Raw genomic sequence first — 25,296 nt, 5'->3', positions numbered from 1 at the left:
GAACTGATAAACCTACAATCTTAGAACAAAACATTCACATTAAGGAGGAAAATTGTGGCATTGTGGGGCCATTTATTTATCAATACTCATCAATAAATAAAGACATTTCTCTGAGGGTTGATAGTTGAGTAAGTTTAGGAGTCATTTGCTAGGCACCTAAACAAATATTGCTATGTTAGTATAAAAAAGCAACACTATGGCAGGTCCCCACAAAGATGTTTTTTTGTTTGTTTGCTTGTTTGTTTGCATCTGTAAATAGAAGACATTTACGTGAAATCGGTATTGAATTATAAGTGATTTGGAAATTAATTTTCCTAGGAATAAAACATTTATGTGAAATAATTTCTGTTGCGTTTTCATTGGATGCACATGGATGTACAGTTAAATATATATGTACAGATTAACAGTCATCATTACTCCATATCAATTCTTTTATGTTGCGCAATATTTGCTGTTACATTGCTGTATTTATGTTGATTTTCATCCTTCATATTGTCACAGTATCATATATCTTTGCCCCACTGTCAACCCTGACAGGTTGTATAACCAGCGGGGCATTGTTATTTCCTGTGTCATTCATGTCTGGGTTGAAGTAGGCCAGTAAGCTTTCAGTAAAGCGCTGCCCAGTGAATGAGTAGATATGTCCACATGCACTTGTATCATAAAAAGAAACTCGTCCATTTTCAAAGTCCACATATAACCCAATTGTCTGTGGAAGAGACTTTAGTGACAGAAGCTCTGATTCACGGTTACAGGCCCTGTACTCGCAGCCGTTTCTCAGACAAACCGCCCAGTAACCATCCTCAGGACTCAGAGTCACCAAACCCTTTCTGTTGACTGATTTCCTGGCCACCCCCAAATCCCATGCTGTTTTGCCTGAGACTCCTACTTCCCAGTAACTCCTACCCCTTGAGATAGGCTCTTTGGATAGGATGCATGGTGCCGTGTCAAAACGTTGAGTGTTGTTCTGAAAGTTGCGTTCTACGTTGCCATCACTGACACTTTTCCTGTCCTCAGACACCGCCAACCAGGAGTTTGCTGTGTCGTGGTCAAGGGTCAAATCCACTGCAAGAATTATATCAAGAAAGACCCAAGTAAGTGTTTTGATAAATGAAGGCAGTGTTTCTCAACCACGTTCCTGGAGAACCACCAGCTCTGCACATTTTCCATGTCTCCTTAACCAAACACACCTGATTCAGATCATCAGCTCATAAGCAGAAACCGAAAGACCTGCAATGGGTGTGACAGACAAAGGAGGCATGCAATGTTGGTGGTTCTCCATGAATGTGGTTGAGAAATACTGAATTAAGGTATAATAAAGCCCCCACCACAAAGGTTTCCAAAATGTGTCTGAATAAACGGTGCATCCACGAAAAAGAAAAAAGATAGTTGTAAAATTCAAGTAAATGTTTAGTTTGGTTCAAATTAACTTGGTTCAGACTTAATTTTTTTAATTTAATTACATTTTCAAAATTAAATAGGCCATAAGGTGCATTGTAATATTTTCCTTTGTATTTAGTGTCTAATGTGTATATTAGAGTGTGTATAAGGCTCACAAAGCTGACCCAGCATAAAACATGTGTCTATTAGATGTTAAGAAGACATCTAATAGACATCCAACAATAGTCCAAAAATTGACTTGTTGTTAAATGGACATGAATGAATGACTACACATGTAAAACATATCTAATCTGTCTATATGATGACAAAAATCTAGATTTTTAATGACATCGCAAATTTAACCATGGTTTAGTCAAGGCATCTATTTTTAGATGTCTATTAGATGTCTTTTAACACACTCACACACAAAATCAGTGCTAGGATTTATACCAGTTCTTTTTTCCAGGATTTGTACAGTCCAATTTTTTACAAGATGAAATTTTATTGTAAGTATGAGTATAAACAATGATGGAAAGCAAGGCTTCTTTGTTCACTTGTGTCTTCTGTGTCAGATTAGAGTTTACATACAAAGACGAACTAAGTAATTTTTGCAGTTTCTTTTTTGCAGACAGTGTTTTTGAAGCTTTCTATGATTACAGTTGAATACCTGAAGCTTTGACAATGTTTTTGGTTCATTTTCTAGATTTTGAACACCTCAGGATTGTTGCTATCTATGGAGGATGAGGGAGCTCTCAGATTTGATCTAAATATCTTGATTTGTGTTCTAAAGATAAACAAAGATTTCAGGGAATTAGCTTAAAACTTTTTGGTCAACTAAACCTTTAAACTGATGTGGTTAAACCAGAGTTATTGTCTGTGTGTATTTAATTACTTTAAAAGCGATGAAAACTACAACTCAATTACACACTCAGAAATAAAGATATAAAACCTGTCACTTTGGCGGTAACTTTTCCAAATATATTGAAAATGTACATAAGGTGTCCACACTACTATCTTAATGATACATATTATTACATAAAATTGTTCGTAGTGTATGTGTGTGAATGTGTATGGATGTTTCCCACAGATGGGTTGCAGCTGGAAGGGCATCTACTGCATAAAACGTGCTGGATAAGTTGCCGGTTCATTCGGCTGTGGCAACCCCGCATTAATAATGGAACTAAGCTGAAAAAATGAAAGTTGAATGTGCTGGCCAGTTTGTTATTTATCTAATAAACGACAATAGGCTACAGTTTAATTTAAAAACTTTAACAGATTTCAATTTTTTTCTAATGATATGTGATATAATAAATTCTTATTTTAAAAATAAGTGTTTTTCTTTTAAAATTTCTTTATCTTGAATTTTTAGGAAATATTTTTAGTACATCAAAAAGTGTGATTATGAGGACCACCCGACAAGCTAACTCAGCTGAAATATAGTGCTTAAAATGTGATAGTGAGTATTTAAATCTCATAATTAAATAGAAACTGAGGAATATTAGTGATCCAAGTAAATATGGAATATAACTGTTTGAAAAAATCAAGTAAAGAATATTTTTACACAATAAAGGTAATATTAAAGTAAATAAAGTTAAACATACATTAAACACACAGAGTAATACACAACAAACGAAAATGTAACTTGTCAGTAGGTGTGTTATAGTAAGTTTATGAAAGATTCTGTCTTTTAAAAATATTATATTACCTGCATACTGAGATATGGCCTCAAGTTCTGTGGGAAAATAAAAAAATAAAAAATAAAACACTTAGAATGTTTGGTCATTAAGTTCAGTTGTTAAATGAAACATTAGTAACCTCTCTTTGTGGCTGAGTGTATTTGTGTTTTCAGAAGTTCTTCTGCTGCATTCAGGGTTTCTCTCAGCAATTCCAGACCCTCACAGGTGTGAGCACTGATCTGAGACCAGCTTTTACAGTGTGGCATCTCACTTAGGGTAGGGAAAGCCTGGAAAGGTCCAAAAAAAATGTGTTTTGTTAAAAAATGTATGTCTTCAAACATATAATTTCTTGTAAGATCCACTAATTATTAGTTATTATTTATTTGTAATATCATTTATTATTTGATAGGGTGTTTGAAACTAGAGGTAATCAACTTGCTCTTCTGGCTGAAAAGAGTCACCTGTATAAGGCAGAGGTGGTCTTCAGAACTAGAAAGCTTCTCCAGCTCAAAGTTTCTGGTGTTCAGTTTAGCGATCTCCACCTCCAGCTCTTTAATGAGGCGCTCTACATGTTTCCCAGCACTTTTCTGCTTGTGTTTCATCTTTCTGAGCAGCTCCTTCTGACTCTTTTCAATGATCTGCTGCAGTGTGGTGAACACCTCAACACTGTGTGCCATCTCTCTTTCTGTGTTCTCCTGAAAGACAAATGCAACGGGGCATTTCAATGGTCTTGAAATGTCTACATTCAACACAATGTCAAATGCATAGACATTATTTGTAGCTTGCAGGTTCTTACTTTGCTTAGTTTTATAGAGTGTCTGAGTTCCTCCACTTTACTCCATCTCGCCATAATCATCCGCTTCAGATCAGTCTGTGTCTTTGATAGCTGAGTCTATGACAAGAACATAGAGAACATGGTAGTGATGAAATAACTTTTTTAATACACTCACCGGCCACTTTATTAGGTACACCTGTCCAACTACTTGTTAACACAAGTTTCTAATAAGCCAATCACACAACAGCCACTCAGTGCATTTAGGTATGTAGAAATGGTCAAGATGATCTGCTGCAGTTCAAACTGAGCATCAGAATGGGGAAGAAAGATGATTTAAGTGACTTTGAATGTGGCATTGTTGTTGGTACCATACGGGCTAGTCTGAGTATTTCAGAAACTGCTGATCTAATGAAATTTTCACGCACAACCATCTCTAGGTTACAGAGAATGGTCTGAAAAATATCCAGTGAGCTGCAGTTCTGTGGGTGCAAATGCCTTGTTGATGTCAGAGGTCAGACGAGAATCTTCCAGACTAGTTTCAGCTGATAGGAATGCAACAGTCACTCAAACCAACAGTCATTTTAACCGAGGTATGCAGAAGATGCACAAAACATCACACCTTGAGGCAGATCCGCTACAGCAGCAGATCACACCAGGCCTTTACTGTCAGCTAAGAACAGGAAACTGAGGCTAAAATGAGTTCACTGTACTCAAATGACCTCCACAGTCACCATATCTCAATCCAATGGAGCATGGATGTGCAGCCACAAATCTTCAGCAACTGCTTAATGCTATCATGTCAATATGGACCCAAATCTCTAAGGTATATTTCCAGTACCTTTTTGAATCTTAGCTACGAAGGATTAAGATGGTTCTGAAGTCAAAAGAGGGTCCAACCCGATACTAGTAAGGTGTACCTAATAAAGTGGCCGGTGAAACATTCATTCATTTTTCCTTTGGCTTAGAACCATTGTTGGGTTGCCACAGCGGAATGAACAACCAACTATTCTGGCATATGTTTCATGCAGCTAATGCCCTTCCAGCCGCAACACAGAACTGGGAAACACCCATACACTCTCACATTCACAGACACACTCACACACTACGGCCAAATTTGTTTACCCATTTCACTTATAACGCATGTCTTTGGGCTGTGGGGGAAACCGGAGCACCCAGCGGAAACCCACATGAACACGGGAAGAACATGCAAACTCCACACAGAAATGCCAACCTGTCTTGTAGGGACTCGAACCAGCGACCTTCTGGTTGTGAGGCGACAGTGCTTAACCAAATATTAAACATAATCTCAATTAAAAGAAATATGATGTGATATTGTGATGGGATAGTTCAACCCCCCAAAAATTAAGTGTACCGTAAAGTTTAATTTAAGTTTGCATACTTCAAATATCAATATATTATTTATTTCAACATAGTTTTTTGGGGTGAACTATCCCTTTAAACATGTATAACAGTCATAATAATAATAAAAAGAAATATATACTATTATATACTATATATAATATAGTTATAAATATATATATAATATTAATTTTGTCACTAAGGGTAGCACGGTGGTCCAGTGGTTAGCACTGTCACCTCACAGCAAGAAGGTTGCTGGTTTAAGTCCCGGCTGGATCAGTTGGCATTTTTGTGTGGAGTTTGCATGTTCTTCTTGTGTTGGCATGGGTTTCCTCCAGGTGCTCTGGTTTCATCCTCAGCTGGAAGGGCATCCGCTGCATAAAACATATGCTTGAATAGTTGGTGGTTCATTCTGCTGTGTCGAAGGAGAATGAATGAATGAATGAATTTTGTCACTGAAAACACTGGCAATATTTTGTTTGTACTTCATTAATCAACCAATACAATCATTAAGTAGCAAATACACCTTTCTTTCCATCCATTCTCTCTCCACGGGTACGGTGTGGTGTGTGTTGTGTTCTGCATTCATACACAACACGCAAATTGCGGATTGGTCGTATCTACAATAAAGCTCCAGCGGTCTTTCGTGTATCTTACAGATCCGTTTGTCCATGCTCTGCGGCTGCACCAGTGTGTGTTTGGTGAACCTGGAGGTGTGGGACGTCACATGCGCCTCGCAGTATGACGCCACACACACCAGGCATGATTTCACAGCATGAGACGCCTTCTCCAGTGGACACATGTCACAAAAAACAACGTTTGCTTTGACTTGACGAGACGACTTCTGAGTCTGACCCCTCTGCTTACGGATTTGATCTGCCATCTCACGAGCGAAAGAGTTTTCACAGAGATCTGGTGTTTCCTGGAAAACTGCGGAGCATTTGGGGCAATGGGAGGAGCCAGATGCTGTCCACTGGGCAAGGACGCATGACTGGCAAAATGTGTGACCACACGGGAGAGACACGGGATGGGTGAAGACATCCAGACACACTGAGCACTGGAACAGCTCCTCGGACAGGAACGGGGTAGAGGATGACATCACTAAAAACATAGAAAAGTCAAAAATAAATGAGTGACAGACAAGGGAAAGCCAAAAAGTGCAGTGTTTCTCAACCACGTACCTAAAGGACCACCAACACTGCATATTTTGAATGACTCCTTTGTTTGTTACACCCACTACAGTTCTTTCAGTCTCTGCTAATGAGCTGATAATATGAATCAGGTGTGTTTGGTTTAGGAGACATGGGAAATGTGCAGAGCTGGTGGTCTGACAGGAGCGTGGTTGAGAAAACTCTGCTCTATTGTATTTTGGTGAAATAGTAGGGCCTTATAATGTCAAAAATGCATGCATAGGTTGATAAACTGATAATAAATGTGAATCTTCTTGAAAATGTAATCTGTAAAGCATCAATAATAGACCTTATAACAACCTATATAGATCCATATAATTATAACAGACCCATAAATACAGACCATACACAAAATGTGGGTTTTGTGACACATTTTTATTTGTCTGACCATTCATTCATTCCTTTTCGGCTTAGTCTCTTCACTAATCCGAGGTCGCCACAGCGGAATGAACCGCCAACTTATCCAGCACGTGTTTTTTACGCAGCGGATGCCCTTCCCGCTGCAACCCATCACTGGGAAACACACTCACTCACACAAATACATGCGCACAATTTTAGCTTACCTAATTCGCCTCTATCACATGTCTTTTGACTTGTGGGGACATGCACCCGGAGGAAACCCACGCCAACAGGGGGAGAACATGCAAATACCACACAAAAAAGCCAACTTACCCAGCCAAGGCTCGAACCAGCTTCTTTCTGTGAGGCGACAGCACTACCTACTGCGCCACCGCATCACCCATTTGTCTGACTAGTTATTGGTAAATCAGAGTAGGTATTTGCAGCCCCATGTAAGAATTTACCTGAAGTCACTTGCCAATTCCAGCAATGATAATTGAGTTCAAACATTTGTACAGAAACTACATAGCTGTTTTGAATGCATACACTGATAAAACTAATCATAATTACAACCAGGGCTTGACATTCACTTTTTTGATGAGGAAAAGTGATGTAATATAAGGGATTAACAATTGAAACACGAGGTAACAGAACAAACACACACCAAAGAAAAAGAGCCCACACCAATACCTGGAAAACTAGGCCTGCTTCAATACACAATAATGAACTGAAAGGGTACACAAGTAATGATCTGATTATGAGTGGCCGGAAACAGAATGAAGACAACACAAAAGAGGACAGACCCATAAAACAGACAATTTGTGCCACAGTGAACTAATTAGGTACATTTGAAAAGAGTACTTTCCCAGAGATGGGTTGCAGCTTGAAGGGCATCCGCTGCGTAAAAACTTGCTGGATAAGTTGGCGGTTCATTCCGTTGTGGCAACCCCGGATTATTAAAGGGACTAAGCTGACAAGAAAATGAATGAAAAGAGTACCTAGTCATCCAGATTTAAATGCCTCTGATGCCGCTGTGTGACACTTCAAAGCCATCTTTTTTTTTTTTTTTTTACGAACATCATTAAAATGAACATATTTTGCTAATTATTGCTGCTGAAAAGGATTAATTGTTGTCCTGTCTTGAGCTGGTTGGATTGAAGAAACATATTTAGAGACTGCCAAATGCTATAAGAAATCAAGCAGAGGATAGAAAACGTCATGTTTGTGACCAGACTGAACCAGAACTTTCAGGGCAATAATCTTAACTATTAACTCATGTACAGTTAAAGTCAGACTATTAGCCCCCCTTTGATTTTTGTTTTCTTTTTTTAAATATTTCCCAAATTATATTTAATAGAACAAGGAATTTTTTACAGTATGTCTGATAATGTTTTTTCTTCTGGAGAAAGTCGTATTTGTTTTATTTCGGCTAGAATATAAGCAGTTTTTAAATTTTTTAATTCTATTTTAAGGTCTATATTATTAGCCCCTTTAAGCTATATATTTTTCAATAGTCTACAGAACAAACCATCATTATACAATAACTTGCCTAATTACCCCAACCTGCCTAGTTAACCTAATTAACCTAATTAAGCCTTTAAATGTCACTTTAAGCTGTATAGAAGTGTCTTGAAAAATATCTAGTCAAATATTATTTACTGTCATCATGGCAAAGATGAAATAAATCAGTTATTAGAGATGAGTTATTAAAACTATTATGTTTATAAATGTGTTGAAAAAATCTGCTCTCCATCACACCAAAAAAAAATGGTGTAAAACAGAAGTAATGATAATGTTGATATAAAGATGAACAAGTTATAATACAAAATATAAATCACTTTCAGTCCATAAAGCAATAACGTACTGTATGAATACACTAAACAAACCACATCAAAAAGCACTTTGTGACTGGCTCATGATGTGGGCGTGTGTGTGTTCTGTCTTTTGTTCATTTCTCCTCTTGTTAAAAAATAAAGAGAAGACGTGTGTCTCTTTAAAATGACCTTATATTCAACTTTTATTAGAGTTTCATGCTCCGTTTCATCTCACTCACCACTAAACATTCACTAAGAGGTCAAAGTCCAGTAACGTCAGGTGATAACTATTCTCACGCTTGTGTATACTGGCTAAAAAATCTTTACACTTGCTTATTTAATAGTTCCAGTGGGGAAAATTACATGAAAAATGAAGACTTTTCAAATTCCCATGCTTAATATAATCATAACAGAACTCTTACCTGTGAAAATGTAATGATGTTTCTGTCAGGAAGCAGGATAGCACTGCTTTCACCAGAAGCTGAATGTCAATTGTAAGTGATTGTGAGCTTAAGCCCAAGCCCTGCCCCTTTTGACTAGGATGGAATCTTTTTTCCATTGACTGGTGAGTTAACCCTTTCAATAACAATAGACGTAAAGGCTGTTGTAAAGGTAGAGACAGGTTGCCTTCCACCATCAAAACATTCACTTTTATTTTTTTAAAGAAATGTTTCATATTAAAATCATATTTTGCTTGAGAAATCTGCATTTACCTTTCTGTTAGTCATGTTTAACATGTCAGTACTAAAAAATAGGTTCACCCTAAAAGCCAAATCCTCCAAGTTTTTCAAAAATAGTGTAATGTATACTGAAAGCCACTGCATGTGCACACAAGCACATATGAGAGGTTGTTGTTGGGGCTGGGGGAGCTTCTGTTTAATAGTAGAGAGTTGGAGTTTCATGCAAATCATCAACCAAGTGCTAAAGAATTATTTGCATGTATGACAATATTTCTTTGTCAAAAATCAAGTCTTTTTCTGGCTCAGCGCCAGACAGGAAAGCAGATTTGAATGATTAAATCAAAGCAGCTAATCACAGATGGATCACACCAGTGTGATTGTAAGTGTCGAAGGGTTAAGATTACAAAGTTTTCCCCCTGTTTTATTTACACTGCAGGTTGTAGCAGATTACTAAGCGGAAGCTCTGCTTTACTAGCATGCTGTTTATTTAGTAGATCTACCCACCCCTCACCTCCAGATGCTCTAGAGAGAATCTGAAGCTAGGTAAGTATAGTAGATGAATGTGTTACTACTCTATAGGTACACAAGATTAATGTGAGATTGGCCAAAGTGAGCATGACAACAGCCCTTTAAAGTTTCCTTTCTTGTGTCTCGTATGGAAAGAGTACTAAAAAGTCATACTTAAGTGAAATTAACCATTGCTTGCCCAAAAATGTAGTGCAAGTAGAGTACAAGTATCTGTTGTAAACATTACCCAAAGTATAAGTTAAAGGTAGCCCTTTCAAAAGTACTCAAGAGTAGTGAGTATTATACTGTAAAGCTGATGTGTTTACATGTAATTTGTGGATGTGTGTAAACGCAACATTGTGTAGTGTGTTTAGTTATCGCCCAGCAAGCACACAACGTCATAAGACGCTAATATTAGGTTAGATATAGGTTGTGACGTCCGGTGACCAAAATTCATTGTCTAGTCAGCATCTAAGGACTACGTTATTTTGATGTCCAGTAACGACATCAAATGACGTTGATATTTGGTTGATTTTAGGTTGTGTTGGAAAGTGACCAAAATCCAACAACGAGTCAACATCTTAAAACAACGTCATACTGACATCAAATACTGACATTTATTCCTCAGGAATTGCAACCAAAATCCAACGTCTGATAGACATAGTGGTAACATCCACACAAAGTCAAGCCGGAACATCATTAGATGTTGATATTTGGTTGATTTTAGGTTGGACGTTGGGCATGTTAACCCCGTGTCTGCGTGGGTTTCCCCCGGGTTCTCCGGTTTCCTCCCACCATCCAAATGTGCTCTATATTTTAGACAAATAAGCCTAAATCTTATATCTAACGTCTTACTCTCAGGAAGTTTGCCTTGGCCTCACTAGTGGGGGAGTTTGAGATCGACCTGAGCTCAATCTCCCCTCAGCCTGTGAAAGGGGGGAGCTCTGGGCTCTCTCCTGGGACAGCACGCCAAACAAGCTACATATAAATCATGAGCTAAGTGTGAACTCTTGAATGGATATATAGGGATAATCATCAATAGGAACGTCCAAACTGAATTTTACAACCTTTTAAATCTCCGATATAAACCAGCAAATTTACATCAATAGCAGTGTAGAGATGATCAGAGAGGATAGATTTTAGGTTTATGACTGTAAGAGTAAATATGCTTAGTAAGAATACTTTCTGATTTATTGATTGAAAAAAAAAATCACCAGTGTAATCCCTGATCAAACAGATTATCAAGCCAGAAAGGCTATTTTCATCCACAACGTGTCCCAGATGGGAACAATGATGTCGAGCATGATGTTTTATGTGGATTAGAGGGGCGGTTGATGTTCTGCGGTCGAGTACAGTAAATAAGAGCTCTCAAAGGAAATGAGCACAAGATTAACACACATTCATCACTTTTTATTTTTTTTTCAGTAACTTAGCTAAAATAAAGACAGGGGGCGTGGTGTAAATCACTGGTGAATTTATGGAGAAACATTCTATAACTGCATGAACAGATGTGATGGGGAGGGGGAGAGAGATTAGTGGTGCTTTAATGATTTGAAAGCACTTGAGCTTAAAGCTGATGGGGAGGGGGTTAAACCACCAGAACCACACTTCGGCATGTCTGCATGAGGACTGCTGGGAAAACAAACCTCGGATTGTCTTCATATATGAAGGTGTTTCCCGTCAACGGTATCCAGAGGAATTCCTTCATCAGGTAGGATCGGCTCTCTTTTTTTCTATACCCAGCCATTATTGAATTTAATTTTAGCATACCTGACAGGACAAACACGTTGGGCATTATCCGAACAAATAACTTCAGTTTTGAGAAATGTGTAAATTAAGACTGTTAATGTAATTGACTGCACATTTGTGTGTTACCATCGTAACCTGTTGCGCGAGCGAGAAGCGCGTTCCTGCGAATGCTGCATGCAGCGCGTGTAGAGACGCGCGTTCACACTTATCACACAATTATAATTAATAACAAATTAATATAATAACTCTTAGAAGCGATATGTCAGTGGTGCTGCAACGAGAAATGCGACAGCTCACAAAATAGACCGTGTTGAATACAGTGGAATGAAAGAAAGAAATATGAAACGTTTCTATTTACATACATGAGTTACATTTTTGGTTAAATAAAGTGTCAGATATAATCTTGGTCTGTACTGATACTCATTAAAAGCAAGTAAAGGCATTTTAGTAAAAACAAATGAATCGTGATCGAAGCAGTCAGCCCATGTCACATAAAAAAAAGAATGATAATAATAATAATAAAAGAAATGCCTAGTTATAACTTGCTAAACAACATCAGATTTTAAAAAAAATTGCTACAGGAGTAGCCTAAATGTATTGGGTTAGTCACAATAATATCTGAAAATATTATAAATATTATATAATATGTACAAATATTCAACTGAAATCATGAGCAGGGGTGCATTTGCATAATTATATGTTTTTTTTTTTATGGTAGTCTGTCAATTATTATTTTGAGAGGGGGGAAACTGAACACAATTTTAATGAATGAATCCTGTAGCTACAATTCTCTAAGAGGGGACTTGTTTATCAGAGTTTTCTAAGCTTTGGTTGGTTTCCCCATAATCTCGTTACACACAGGAGAGAGAGAGAGAGTGTGTGTGAGAGAGAGAGACCAGTAAGGATGGGGGTGGATGTATGGTAGAGGAGGGTAAATACATCATGGATTAGAATCAGCCATGTTTGTCTTCTGACATTTCTAATTTATGCATATATAATTTTTGAGTGTTTTGCGAAGCATTCAGCTTTGAATCTGTGAACAGAATGTGTATTCGGTGTACAACACACAATTTGGCATACTGTAACTGTTTAAGACTGATCGTTTGAGCTGGTTTTAGCACTGACTCTTGTGCTGTCATGTTTCCAAGGAAACTCAGTTTCTCATTGGCAATATGAGAAAAAAGTCATCAGAGTCATATTCGCTAGGAATGAAGATGGTTCTTAGGATAGTTTAGTTCACGGTCAGTTTAGATATTAACTAGTGCTGATGGGCATAATCATGATTAATCACATGCAAAATAAGTTTTTTAAATATAAAATAGTTGTTATATATTATAAACATACAGTGCACATCTCACAAGTACACATCTCACAAATCTCCTTTTAAAATGAATATTTTTAACAGGAAGCTATACAATATGTGTGTATATACATTAGATTAGTCAGTACTAAAGCAAAATCTGGAGCTTAGCTAACACATAACTTACAATAATAGTCCAAAAACGAGTACAGCTAAATTGATGTTAAAGAAAAATATTACAAATTAAAAAAGGAGGAAAAATTAAGAGAAGCAAAAAATGAAACATTTAGTTGAAATCTTGTAGGTTGCAATTTATTTTTCTAATATTTAGCTTGAATTTAATTGTATTATCTTTAAATTTCTAAATATGTTTGGTGACTAAACTATTAATTTAATAAATATATCTGCTTAATAAATCTATTTTTTAAATGCACTAAAATACATTGAATATATTTACTGAGAAATGAATGAAAATATTCTTTTTCAAAATATAATATAAATATAATCTAAAATATCATTTTTAATATATAAATATAATACAAATTCCCAGATATTTGCATGGGTGAGTGTATTTATATGTAAAAATAAATATGTACAGTAAACAAACTGTCAAAATTAACTTATTAATCTTTGCCCAGCACTATTATTAACCTTTCTTTAGGAAAAAAGTTCTAATTTGAAAAGATCTTTAATATAAAAACAGAAAAAGAAAACCCTATAGAAGTATGGGTAAAATATTTCAAAAAATTACAAAAATTTAAGTCTGCAGCTTTAAACAGATTCATCTTTCTCATTAATTAAATGTTATTTTGTGACACTTAGGTTTGAAAAAATGGGTTTCCGTGTTCGGCGCACTGCTGAACCAGCAGAACCAGAACCAGAACCTGAACCTGAACCTCATTCTAAACCAGAACACAGGCCACATCCTGCTCCTCCAACTCATCATGACTACGACAACATGAAGAGCAAGTTCATGAATGAGCTGGAACATCTTCCATGTAAGTATATTAACACTTTAATAAACATAAAGTCTCACTCAAGCTGTTTTTGATTGTGACAAATGTATTAGCTGCTGTGGGGAAACAATGAGAACACTAACACAATGCAGTAAAGTAAAAGTAAAACCCTTTGTGTTTATAACCTATATTTAAAAAAAATGATATAATGACACTTTGTACTTCCAAGCAGTTAAATATTTTTTACTGGTGAAATAACACAAAGCAGATGCTAAAAAAGCACCAGCAGCTAGACAAACTCAGTTTACAAGTAAATAATCTGGATAATGTTAACTGTATAGAATAGTCTGGACTTGTAAATGCTCAAATTCCAACAGAAACGTAAAGCTTCTGATTTGCTGCCAATGCTGTCTAAGAGATCCAGTCTAGCATGGCACCCTAAAGCCTGAGTTATACTTTCACTCAGGGTTTAGAAAAGTTCTGATTCTGCATTTTTGGCAATACCCCTTTCAAAAACAAACTTTCTTTTCATGGATACAAGGCCAAGTTGTTTTTTAAAAAAGAAGTTCAGGTTGATGCAGAGTTTTCCTGACGTCTCTCTCCGTCAGCTGAAGGTGGCATGACGTATCTGCGCAGAAATTCAAATTTGTTGACAGGCAGTTTGAGATAGCTGTCATAATTGAGTTATTAATCGGTGCTGCACTTTTTAATTGAACGAACATTTTTAGTCTTATGACTTACCCAAAATGTTAAAATATTTATAGATAATTTAATTTAATCCTTACTAGTGGATTGTGCAGACTTTCAATCAGCACAAAAAATAAATAAATAAATGTTTCTGAAGACAATCACCTACTGCACCTATTAGAGAATAAGCACAACGCTTTCAGACCATGAGCCTGGTGCACAGACATTTTTTCCCATTCTTAAAATAGCAAAAGTGGATTCGGACACGCCCTTGATTTTTTTTAGCCATTCACTTTAGACTTTGTGCTTAGAACGCTAATACAGACATACCTAAAGGCAGAACCCTGAAGTTGACCATGTTTCAACTTTCTTTCTTAACGTTATACCAACTGTTTAAAGCCAGTTTAAAGGAATCTATTTAATCATGTTGACCTAAACCAGGGTTCACCAACCTTTTGGAAACTGAGAGCTACTTCTTGGGTACCGATTAGTGTGAAGGGCTACCAGTTATTAAATAACACATTTTTCTTAATTTACTTTTAATTACATGTTATTAATAATAATTAATAATATTCATCTGTGTGAAGACATTGATCATGTTAATGATTTCTCACAGTAGTTGTCAACAATGATTTAACAAGCTAGATAAATATCAATATGCAACACTTCATTTGTCTAACATTGTTTTTAAAGTTTTTTTATTATATAACTTAAAGTAATTTTCAAATTTGCACCAATGCAAGTGTAATTTAAAAAGAATACCTATAAAAATATTAGAAGCAGCTTACTCGTATGTGGTGCTATGGTGAGCTATTTTTAGAACAGGTCCGCGGGCAACTCATGTGAACCTGGCGGGCTACCTTGTGCCCACGGGCACCATGTTGGTGACCCCTGACCTAAACCATGTTGATCTAATTTTTTGTGGAAATAGCGCAAAAGCAGCACAATGCAAAGACTAAACATAAACCAAACCGAGCGTAGGTTTATTCTTAACATTGGTGGGGACTGTTGAATTCAACCCCCAAATTATATAATAATACCCTCTAAATTATATAATAATAATGCTAGTAAAATATATTAATAATGAATCATCTCTTCATACAATTTATTAAATTAAATAGTGTAATGTTAAAGGAATGTTTATTAACTGATAAAAAGAGAGTTTAATAAAGACTTCTGTTTATTTTAGCTATAGTGCAAATGAAACATGTCTCATCCACAGTTGAAGTCAGGATTATTAGCGCTCTTTTGTTTTTGTTTTTCTTTTTTAAATAGTTCTTAAATTATGTTTAACAGAGCCAAAAAAAAATTCACAGTATGACTGACAATATTTTTTCTTCTGGATAGAGCATTTGTTTTATTTCGACTAGAATAAAAGCAGTTTTTAATTTTTCATGAATCATTTTAAAGGTCAAAATTATTAGCCCCTTAAAGCTATACATTTTTTCATTATCTACAGATCAAACCACTATTATACAATAACTTGCCTAATTACCCTAACATGCCTAGTTAACCTAATTAACCTAGTTAAATCTTTAAATGTCACTTTAAGCTGTATAGAAGTGTCTTGAAAAATATCTAGTCAAATATTATTTATTGTCATTATGGCAAAGATAAAATAAATCAGTTATTAGAAATGAGTTATTAAAAATATTATGTTTAGAAATGTGTTTAAAAAAATCTTACCGCTAAACAGAAATTGGGAAAAAAATAAACAGGGGGGCTAATAATTATTATTAATTATTAATAATAATAATAATAATATATATATATATATATATATATATATATATATATATATATATATATATATATATATATATATATATATAGATATATATATATATATATATATATATATCTATATATATATATATATATATATATATATATATATATATATATATATAGGTATTAATAAACATAGAATGTGATTAAACCCTTTCTGCGTGTTAAAATTTTTGGTGGGGACATTTTAGTAGCTGGTAGATATTGGTGGGGTCCATGCTAAATCTACGCCCCTAAACCAAACAATTTATTTATTATTGTTTATAGATAATTCTGATCAGTTCTACAACTCACTGCTCTTAATGTCACTTAAAAATCAAACACGCAGCTTTTTTTTTTTTTTTTTGTGATTAAGTTTTTATTGATATTACATGTGAGTGGTCACAGCATCTTTACAATTTTCTTTCAATAAACAAAACAAGCTCCACAGCCATAGAAAATCACACAGACTATCAGAGATTTAGAGATTGAAGTTGTTGCACATTATTGTCTTCTTATCCATGAGTCTTTCTAAACAAACAGCTTTTTGTGTAACTACTGCCTTCGATGAGTGTTTCATTTACACAAATGGAGCACTTCGATTTGTGTGTATTTGTTCACCTTTACAGACAATGATAGTTCAGAAAAAAAATCGCAGCACACTGAGTTGATGTGACGAGACAAAAGCGAGTATTGTCCTTTGTGATGTCCTGTACCTGTTTCCATGGAGACTGACCAGCTCTCTGCTCTCTCTAGTGCCGATGTGGGCTGTAGGTGCCATCGTGGTGGTGGTTCTCGCCCTTGTGGCTTGTTTTACATATTGCATGTTCAAGAAATGCTTTGGCAAGAAAAAGAAATCCAAGAAAGCTCGAGAGAGGAAGCGAGCAGCACGGAAAAAAGTCGAAGGAACTGAAGGAGAAGGTCAAGGAGAGCAAAAGGTGCCAACCTCGATTAATGTATTATTTATTGAGTTTGTTACAAACATTCATTTTACTGGACAAAATAAAACAACTTCATCTAGATTTAAGATGCTTAAAAAAGCAAGAAAGTATCTTTTGTTAGAGATATTTAAAGCAGAGACAGCCTGTTGATTGTCCTTTGCAGGATGAAGGGGAAAAAAAGGAGGGAGAGGAGCAAAAGGAGGAGCATGAAAATCTGGGAAAGCTGGAATTCTCTTTGGATTATAACTTTACAGATGCCCAGGTGCATTTCTGGAATATTTTTGGCCTATTTTTAATGTAGTTTTTCTCTTTTTCAAATATTTCTCCTCTTTCTTTTGGTCAACAGCTGATAGTTGGGATTCTTCAAGCTCAGGATCTGGCTGCAATGGATATCGGTGGCACGTCTGATCCATATGTAAAAGTTTACCTGCTTCCAGACAAGAAGAAGAAGTTTGAAACCAAAGTCCAACGCAAAAACCTCTGCCCTGTGTTCAACGAGACCTTTATTTTCAAGGTTTTTCTTAAATGTTTTTTTTTCAAGAGTTCACACTTAGCTCATGATCTATACATAGTTTGTTTGGCGTGCTGTCCAGCGAGAGAACCCTGAGCTCAAGAGATCCTCAGGGCTAGGGCTCCTTCCCTTTCGCAGGGTGAGGGGAGATTGAGCTAAGGTCGATCTCAAAACGCCCCTGCTGCTGAGGCTAAGGTGATCTTCCTGAAAGTAAGGGTGCTTTCACACCTGTGAATCGATTCATTTTCCTGTGAATCGATTCATTTGTTCCGAAACAGGGATTAAAATTGTTACATTGTCGTTCTTTGTTCCTGGTGCGGTTCACTTTCACACGACAAAGGTTCTAAATGGACTAAAATAGCTAAAACATGTGTGAGTAAACTTCCTCACATTGGTTAGAGTTTCACGGTTTATTTTGCAAAGTCGCGGTCAGCTGTCAGGGGGATGGTGGTTTCACAGGATGTGCGCGACGTGTCTGAAGAGCGAGGAGGGATGCAGTGGGGAGGTGTGAGAAGGGTACGCAACGTATTTGAAGACCAGGAGGGAAAAGCGCGATTATCGAGAGATTATTACTTGTTTGCGGGCATCCGGGAGTGTCTGTGCATTTGGAACTTCCGGGAGACTTGGGATGTCTGGAATTCTCTCTTCATAGCCGTATGACTATTACTTATCCATAAAACACTGTGAAATAGCCTGGCTCGGGTTGTATCACTTTTTTACTACAATCAATCCGCTCCAGAGTTCATTTCAATCGAGCTGAGACCTCCTCATTCAGGCGATCTCAGACTGATTGTTTTGACGCGGATCCGAGCGCGATTGCTGGATTCACATATGCCAAACGAACCGCGCTAACTGGGTAAACGAGACAGGTTCTGAAACAAAAGTCTAGTTGTGAAAGCACCCTAAGACATTTAGAAAAAAGATTTAGGCTTATTTTGTCTATAATATAGAGCATATTTGGACAGCGGGAGGCAACCGGGGAACCCAAGGGAAACCCATGCAGACATGGGGAGACATGCAAACTCCGCACAGAAATATCAGATGGCCCAGCGAGGACTCGGCGCCATTGGTATTATTGCTGTGAGGCAACAGTGCTAGTCACTGGGCCATCATTCTGGATAAAGGTGGAAGAAGGGGATGAGGGGGGATTCTTCCTGACGAAGATAGTTGTAGAAAGGAAATGAGGATATATATATATAGTGAATTGGGATCCTTTAATTGGAGGATCGTGATTAGGTTATGTGGGTCCTCTCAAAATTAGTTTACTATTAAACTTCATGTTGCACATGGCCAGATTTATGCTTACAATTAAATATATACATGTGTTACCGTGAACATGTGGTTGTCCATTATGGCTTCCCAGCAGGCACAAGACGTCAACATAATGTCAGATTGATGTTGTACCCCAACGTCGTGAGATGTTGCATGTTGGGTGCAAATGAAAATTGTGTTGATGTCAGAACTTAACGTCAGAACTTAACGTCAGACCGATTTCAATGTCCAACATTGGACAGATGTTATGTTTTGGTCACTTTCCAGCGCAATGTAAAAACAACCAACTTTCAACATCTAATAATGTTACAGCTTGATGTTGTGTGGATGGTAACACTATAACGTCTATCAGATGTTGGATTTTGGTTGCCATACCTGATGAATAAATGTCAGTATTTGATGTGAATATGACGTTGGCTTCAGATGTTGGTGGATTTTGGTCACTTTTACCAATGCAATATCATTTGATGTCCTCATTGGACATCAAAATAATGTACATTTTTGATCACCCAACATAATGACCTAAATCAAATCTATTATTAACGTCTTATGACATTATGTGCCTGCTGGGTTGTGACATTTTAATTGTGTAGTTTTGTCTTTCTGTGTGTTCTGGCATCTGTTTAGTTCCACCTGTAGTTTGTCTTTCCATTTTTCTCTCTCTCTCAGGTTTGTTGTCAGGCTTTTGTCTCCTTGTGTGGCTTCCTAAGTTCCCAGAAATCCCTGCGTCCCCACACTGGTTTTGTCATTCATTGTTTGATTGACATCTATCCAGGTATCACTGAGATTATCTATGTTTTGAAGGAATAATTCACCTAAAAATGAAATAATATTTCTTTATTACCAGAAGATATCATATATTTAGCCTCTTGTTGTAACAAACTATTCAAAGGTACTTTCAATAAAATAAGTATTTTCAAGAATGTTTACACATGGTTATAATTGGGCAACATTGTCAAAAGTAGCTCAACAATATCTCACGGCACTTCGTAAGTTTGATTTAGTGGCTAATCCGAATGAATTCGTACAATCTCATGTGTACAATGTGTTACAATTTGCTCATCCCCCAATGACAGATGGGTTGGGGGGAGGGGTTAACCACACCTCCTTTTAAAAATGTACATTTTCATATGACTGAACTCGTACAAATTTGTACAAATTAGCCACTAAACTGACAAAACGTAAAATCTTTACGTTTCCTCATGAGAGGCTGCTAAACCATATGGAGATCTGAAATTATAGCACATTGAAATTACAAATATACATATTTGCGCTATAGATATAGAAAATAAACTAAATAGGCCTTACTTTATGTGTCTTTATAAGTGTATTTAGATGTTTCCCAGTACTTAGTTGCAGCAAGGAGGGCATCCGCTGTATAAAATATATGCTGGATAAGTTGGAGGCTCATTCTACTGTGGGGACCCCTGATGAATAAAGGGACTAAGCTAAAGGAAAATGAATGAATAAATAAACTCTAAACATGAACTTGTATGCCCTATATGTATTTTTTATATCAGATTTTTCTATAAGTAAACAATTTACGTTTTCTGCTCCACGCCAAGGTGGCTATATAATGGAAAACAAAATTTTCATTTGAATTATTCCTTTAATTAGCTGCATCTGAATATATATTTAAAAAGATTTTTTTGATGTTGCTGTATTTATTTCTAGGTTTGTAAGCAGTTAAGAAAAGATATCTTGACGCTTTAAGTCATATAAACACTCAAAAAACTATTGGTTTCTCTCCTTACTCATTATAGATTCCCTATGCTGAGTTGGGTGGTAAAACTTTGGTGCTTCAGGTGTTTGATTTCGATCGGTTCGGTAAACACGATGTGATTGGCCAGATAAAGATTCCCATGAACTGCGTGGATCTTGCTCAGCCGCTGCATGAATGGAGGGAACTCGAAAATGGAGAGAAGGAGGAGGTATGTTGTAGTATATACTCCCTCTCAATATTTTGCTTTACTGGCTTGATTTCTGATTATAAGATCCCGGTCTTTTTTAGATTACCATCGTCTTCCTTTTTGTCTTCAACAGGAGAAACTCGGAGACGTTTGTATTTCTTTGCGTTATGTGCCAACTGCTGGTAAACTCACAGTCAACATAATGGAAGCCAAAAATCTTAAGAAGATGGATGTGGGTGGTTTATCAGGTGATTTATTTTTTTTAAACAAAATAAATCAAATATAAATAAAAATAAATAAAATAAATAAAACAACAACAATAAATTAAAATGTTAAATGTTAATTCCTGACCCTCATGCCCTTCCCATTGCCTGAGTCCTTCATATATCTTTGGAATACAAATTAAGATTAAGCGGCAACATCCCGCTCTCCCTTGTGAAGCTAACATGGAAGTAACAGAAACTGCAATTCATCAAAATTGTGCTAAGCCTGGCTCCATAACAGTTCACATTTCTATTGAGCCCACTGTTAAAATGGCCAACTTTACAGCAAAAAAAAAGATGTTTACAGCCTGGTACAAAAACAATTTTGATGAATATATCTAATACTACCCTGTGAGGGGAAAGAACGTCACTTTTTTTGGATGTGATATGTGAACAGCCCCAAAAAGGTTTAACCTCAGAGATACAGTACAAGCATTGATCTATAATCCATATGTGATTAAAAGCCGCTCGGGATGATTACAACTTACAGCACACAATTAAGGCTGATTTATACTTCTGCATCAAACGCACGGCAATGCTACGACGCAGCCTACGCGTTGACGAATAGATATACCGTGGCCGTCTGCGTCGCTGACGCGCACCTCTCAAAAATTAACTACACATCGCAACGATGCATAGCGCAAGCTCTGTGATTGGTCGGCTTGGTAGTGCTGACGAGTCTGGGCAGGACCAAGAGCCACGCGAGCCCGATGGAGTGATTCTTTACAAGTGTGGAGTCCTGTGAAGGAGCTCCGGATGGAAAGTTTTGTTTTGTGTTTACCTTATGGTTAAAGTTGTTGTATGTCCGCCGGTTCCTGCCTCAAAATGAGCGAGTTTGAGCCACTTGTACATTCAGGAAGCGTTCAGAAAAAACAAAACAGCAGCGAAGAAACTCGACACAGGTAACATTAACACCTCACTGCCCACTACCACTAGTGTTTCGGAAGTGTTAACGCAGATCAACAGAGACAGCGCGCAGAAGTATAAATGCACAGCTACGCGCGTTGCATGCACCGTGGGTCACGCAGATGCAAACTACACAAAACGAAGCTACAATTTGAATGACACTTACATGCTATGATCCGGAGGAAGAAGAAACTGGTCCATTTGAACTGTAAAAGTTACTGACAAAGTCCCTGTCAAAGTCTGACGAAGTCCCATAGTCTCTGCTGCTCCTTCAATACCAAACGGCCGGCAAATCCTGTGTTGCAGCATAGGTCATTGTATCAACCATCAGAAAAATGACAGGAACAAACACAGCACACGGTTGGCTATACTGTGGTATTGTTGTAAAAATGAACTTCAACCCTTTATTTTTTACACATAGGGTATGTTACATTACACCACTAATAACTAGTAAAATCCAAGCTATTCAAAAGTACAGTATTTACATTTGACATATTACAACTAGTCCCATTCCAAACGGGGATCGAACCAGCGATTCCTGTATGGGAGGTGGATGCTCTAGGAGGAAGTTGAGAGATGATTTCGGGCTGCACTCGCCAGCTCGTCTCTGTTAAGCACTATACTACGATATGCGGTGGTTTTCTTTAAAAAATAGTTGTAAAAAAATACGCTAATACACTTTTGTATGGTTCAAAACCTTTTTACTATAAATGAATATTGTATTTTAGTTTAATTACTGGTGTGTGGCACCGGTGCAGTGCTTTGAAACAGTAGAAATGTATGTAATCGACGCCTAATCTCTCGCTATACACTTTGAGGGTGTTTAAACCTTTGAATCAAAATTCAAAGCAGTCACGTGCGTATAGAAAATTAAGCTCTGACGTCACTGATCACGTGATGATAGCAAAACGAATCAAGCTCCGGTACACTGCTTCACTGCGAGATGTATGATTTTTTTTGATACATGCTTCGAAGCCTCGGCGCACAGAGTCACATCACTAGTTCCTCTTCTGGACTTTGAACATCTTGGTGCCCATGGATGGTCACAGAGCTCTTAGATTACATCAAAAATATCTTAGGGGTGTTAAAAAAAGCAATAATGTAATTAATTATTAACAAAATGTTCTTTTGGGGGTGAACGACCCTTTAACACAATAAGGTTTTTTCCACTTGTGTTATTTTATCTGAGCCACACTGATAATGGTCTTGCTTCCTGCGTCAGATCCGTATGTGAAGATTGTGTTGCAGCATAATGGAAAGCGTCTTAAAAAGAAGAAGACGACCGTTAAAAAGAACACCCTGAACCCATACTTCAATGAGAGCTTTAGCTTTGAGGTCCCATTCGAACAGATTCAGGTGATGTGATCTTAAACCTCTTTAAAATCACTGATGTCCAAACACAATAATCTAACATTCAAACCAACTCTATTCTATTGCAGAAAGTCCAGCTCCTCATCACTGTGTATGATTACGACAAGTTGGGCAGCAATGATCCTATTGGCAAAACCTTTATTGGATACGGAGCCACCGGTGTCGGTTTACGCCACTGGTCGGACATGCTTGCTAATCCCCGACGTCCAGTGGCCCAGTGGCACACACTTCAACCAGAAGAGGAGGTGGAAGCTGCTCTGAAGGCGCCACACCGCTAACCATCGCCATGGTAACAAGCGGGTAATATACCTTAGAGTAAACAGTCACAACCAGGGCAACAGTGAATCATCCACCTACTGAGCAACTTAGTAAACGGCGCTGATACTGCATGCATCCGCTTTACTAGCATGACCAGTGATGTTACATGCAAGCTTAGCATTGCATAGAGTTATAGTTTCATGCTTGATGTTTTCTCTCCCAGGGTTATTTTGTGTTATGTGAAGATCGTCATGAGTTGTATTTCTAAATGCATGTGTTTTGTTCAGAGTAGACGTGTTTTCTTTATGATCACTCTGCATGGTTCTGTAGGTTATTTCTGTGTTGAAGACGTGATGATGTGTTGTTAATTTTGGCGAGAGCTGAATCGGTACAGGTTGGTGGTGTGTCTATGAGTACTGGCAAATATAAAACGAGATTAAAATCTGCATTTAATGTGTAGCTATGCAAATGACAACGGTTATATTTATATAAACTGATCGCTATTGTCATATAACTGAAATTATTTTGTTCCACTTTTGTATTCCCGAGGCTAAAGTCACTTTGTGTTTGCAAGTACGAATCAGATTAAACAGATGAATAATTTCTTTCTCGTGTGTTTTCTCTTTAACCCCTACAAACTCTGTGTTCATGTTTCAGTTCAATTCATGTTGATTTCTATAGCAGAGAACTTAGAAGGTTGCTGGTTCAAGCCTCAGCAGGGTCAGTTGGCATTTCTGTGTGGAGTTTGCATGTTCTCCCTGTGTTCGCGTGGGTTTCCTCCGGGTGCTTCGGTTTCCCCCACAGTCCAAAGGCATGTGGTACAGGTTAACTGGGTAGGCTAAATTGTCCGTAGTGTGAATAAGTGTGTTGTTTCCTAGAGATGGGTTGCAGCTGCAAGGATATCGGCTGCGTAAAACATGTGCTAGATAAGTTGGCGGTTCATTCCGCTGTGGTGACCCTGGATTAATAAAGGGACTAAGTCAAAAAGAAAATAAATAAATGAATGAATTCATTTATTTATTTATTGCAATTTTACAAGACAGAGCAAGAGCAATGACATAACATTAAATTGACATCAAAATAAATACAACATAAAAATAAAAATAAATCTTAAAATTATTTAAAGAGAAGATTAAAGCTTTAAGATAATAACAGTTATTTTTTCTTTGGTATTTTTTGTTTGTTTTGTCATACACAGTTAATGACCTATTTTTATTTTAAAGTGAGTAAAAAGTTATGTTTTCAATGCCCATTTACATTCATGAATAAAAACATTTCCATTAAGAGCAAATTAATAATATACCAAATCTTGATGTATATTCTCATAGAAAATAAAACATCTTTTTCTTTGAATTCCAATTCAGTATTTATACTCTGCTTAACAAAAAAAGCAAAGATCACAGCAAAATAAATTTGTTTACAATCATAAAAGAAATGAACAATACTCTCTTCTTTATCATTACAGAAAACACATTTTAAATAAACATCTGTACAAAATTATACAATGAACTGTTTTACAGGATAAATATGATGAACAATTTTTAAATGATACCTCTCTAATTTTATTTGTCATACAAAAACGTCCGGAGATCTTAAAAGTCGCGTTCCAATTGACGTCTTGAAATTCAAAAGCCAGGAACACTGACAATCCGGCAAATCATTCTAAGATAATACCTATTACATTT

The 25,296-nt window shown here is 36.8% G+C and overlaps 2 protein-coding genes across 5 annotated transcripts; one reads left to right on the top strand and one right to left on the bottom strand.

Moving 5' to 3' along the window:
- Window positions 1-44: 44 nt before the first annotated feature.
- btr33 (bloodthirsty-related gene family, member 33) lies at window positions 45-9,029 on the bottom strand. Of its 3 annotated transcripts, none has more exons than XM_087309182.1 (7): window positions 8,956-9,029; window positions 5,676-6,291; window positions 3,853-4,012; window positions 3,518-3,751; window positions 3,196-3,343; window positions 3,086-3,112; window positions 45-1,065 (listed from the first exon to the last, which is right to left on the bottom strand). In XM_087309182.1, the coding sequence occupies exons 3-7, from the start codon at window positions 3,910-3,912 to the stop codon at window positions 488-490; spliced, it is 1,047 nt and encodes a 348-aa protein (XP_087165308.1). In that variant the 5' UTR covers window positions 3,913-4,012; window positions 5,676-6,291; window positions 8,956-9,029; the 3' UTR covers window positions 45-487. The 3 variants fall into 3 exon arrangements, with proteins under 3 accessions (XP_087165308.1, XP_087165307.1, XP_087165309.1); XM_087309181.1 differs by having other exon boundaries at window positions 3,853-3,948; window positions 5,717-6,291; XM_087309183.1 differs by lacking the exon at window positions 8,956-9,029 and having other exon boundaries at window positions 3,853-4,859; window positions 5,582-5,853.
- A 2,228-nt stretch (window positions 9,030-11,257) lies between these two features.
- syt5b (synaptotagmin Vb) lies at window positions 11,258-24,216 on the top strand. 2 transcript variants are annotated; one of them, XM_087308642.1, is made up of 9 exons: window positions 11,258-11,436; window positions 13,586-13,767; window positions 16,936-17,117; window positions 17,284-17,382; window positions 17,467-17,634; window positions 20,667-20,834; window positions 20,947-21,061; window positions 23,205-23,338; window positions 23,422-24,216. In XM_087308642.1, the coding sequence occupies exons 1-9, from the start codon at window positions 11,297-11,299 to the stop codon at window positions 23,629-23,631; spliced, it is 1,398 nt and encodes a 465-aa protein (XP_087164768.1). In that variant the 5' UTR covers window positions 11,258-11,296; the 3' UTR covers window positions 23,632-24,216.
- Window positions 24,217-25,296: the final 1,080 nt, after the last annotated feature.

The sequence above is a fragment of the Danio rerio genome, chromosome 24, assembly GCF_052040795.2.
Source record: "Danio rerio strain M-AB ecotype USA chromosome 24, GRCz13ab, whole genome shotgun sequence".
NCBI classification, from domain to species: domain Eukaryota; kingdom Metazoa; phylum Chordata; class Actinopteri; order Cypriniformes; family Danionidae; genus Danio; species Danio rerio.
This window is presented reverse-complemented; position numbering and strand designations above follow the sequence as displayed.

Bases quoted from the DNA above. Each gene is read 5' to 3' on its own strand.
- btr33 (XM_087309181.1), bottom strand. From the start codon at position 6,289: ATGTCATCCTCTACCCCGTTCCTGTCCGAGGAGCTGTTCCAGTGCTCA. The intron at 3,949-5,716 runs GTGTATTTGCTA...TTCTTGTCATAG, and splicing joins GAGAATGGATGGAAAGAAAG to ACTCAGCTATCAAAGACACA. The intron at 1,066-3,085 runs GTAATATAATAT...TAATTCTTGCAG, and splicing joins GGCCATATCTCAGTATGCAG to TGGATTTGACCCTTGACCAC.
- syt5b (XM_087308642.1), top strand. From the start codon at position 11,297: ATGGGGAGGGGGTTAAACCACCAGAACCACACTTCGGCATGTCTGCAT. The intron at 13,768-16,935 runs GTAAGTATATTA...TGCTCTCTCTAG, and splicing joins TGAGCTGGAACATCTTCCAT to TGCCGATGTGGGCTGTAGGT. The intron at 23,339-23,421 runs GTGATGTGATCT...ATTCTATTGCAG, and splicing joins TCCCATTCGAACAGATTCAG to AAAGTCCAGCTCCTCATCAC.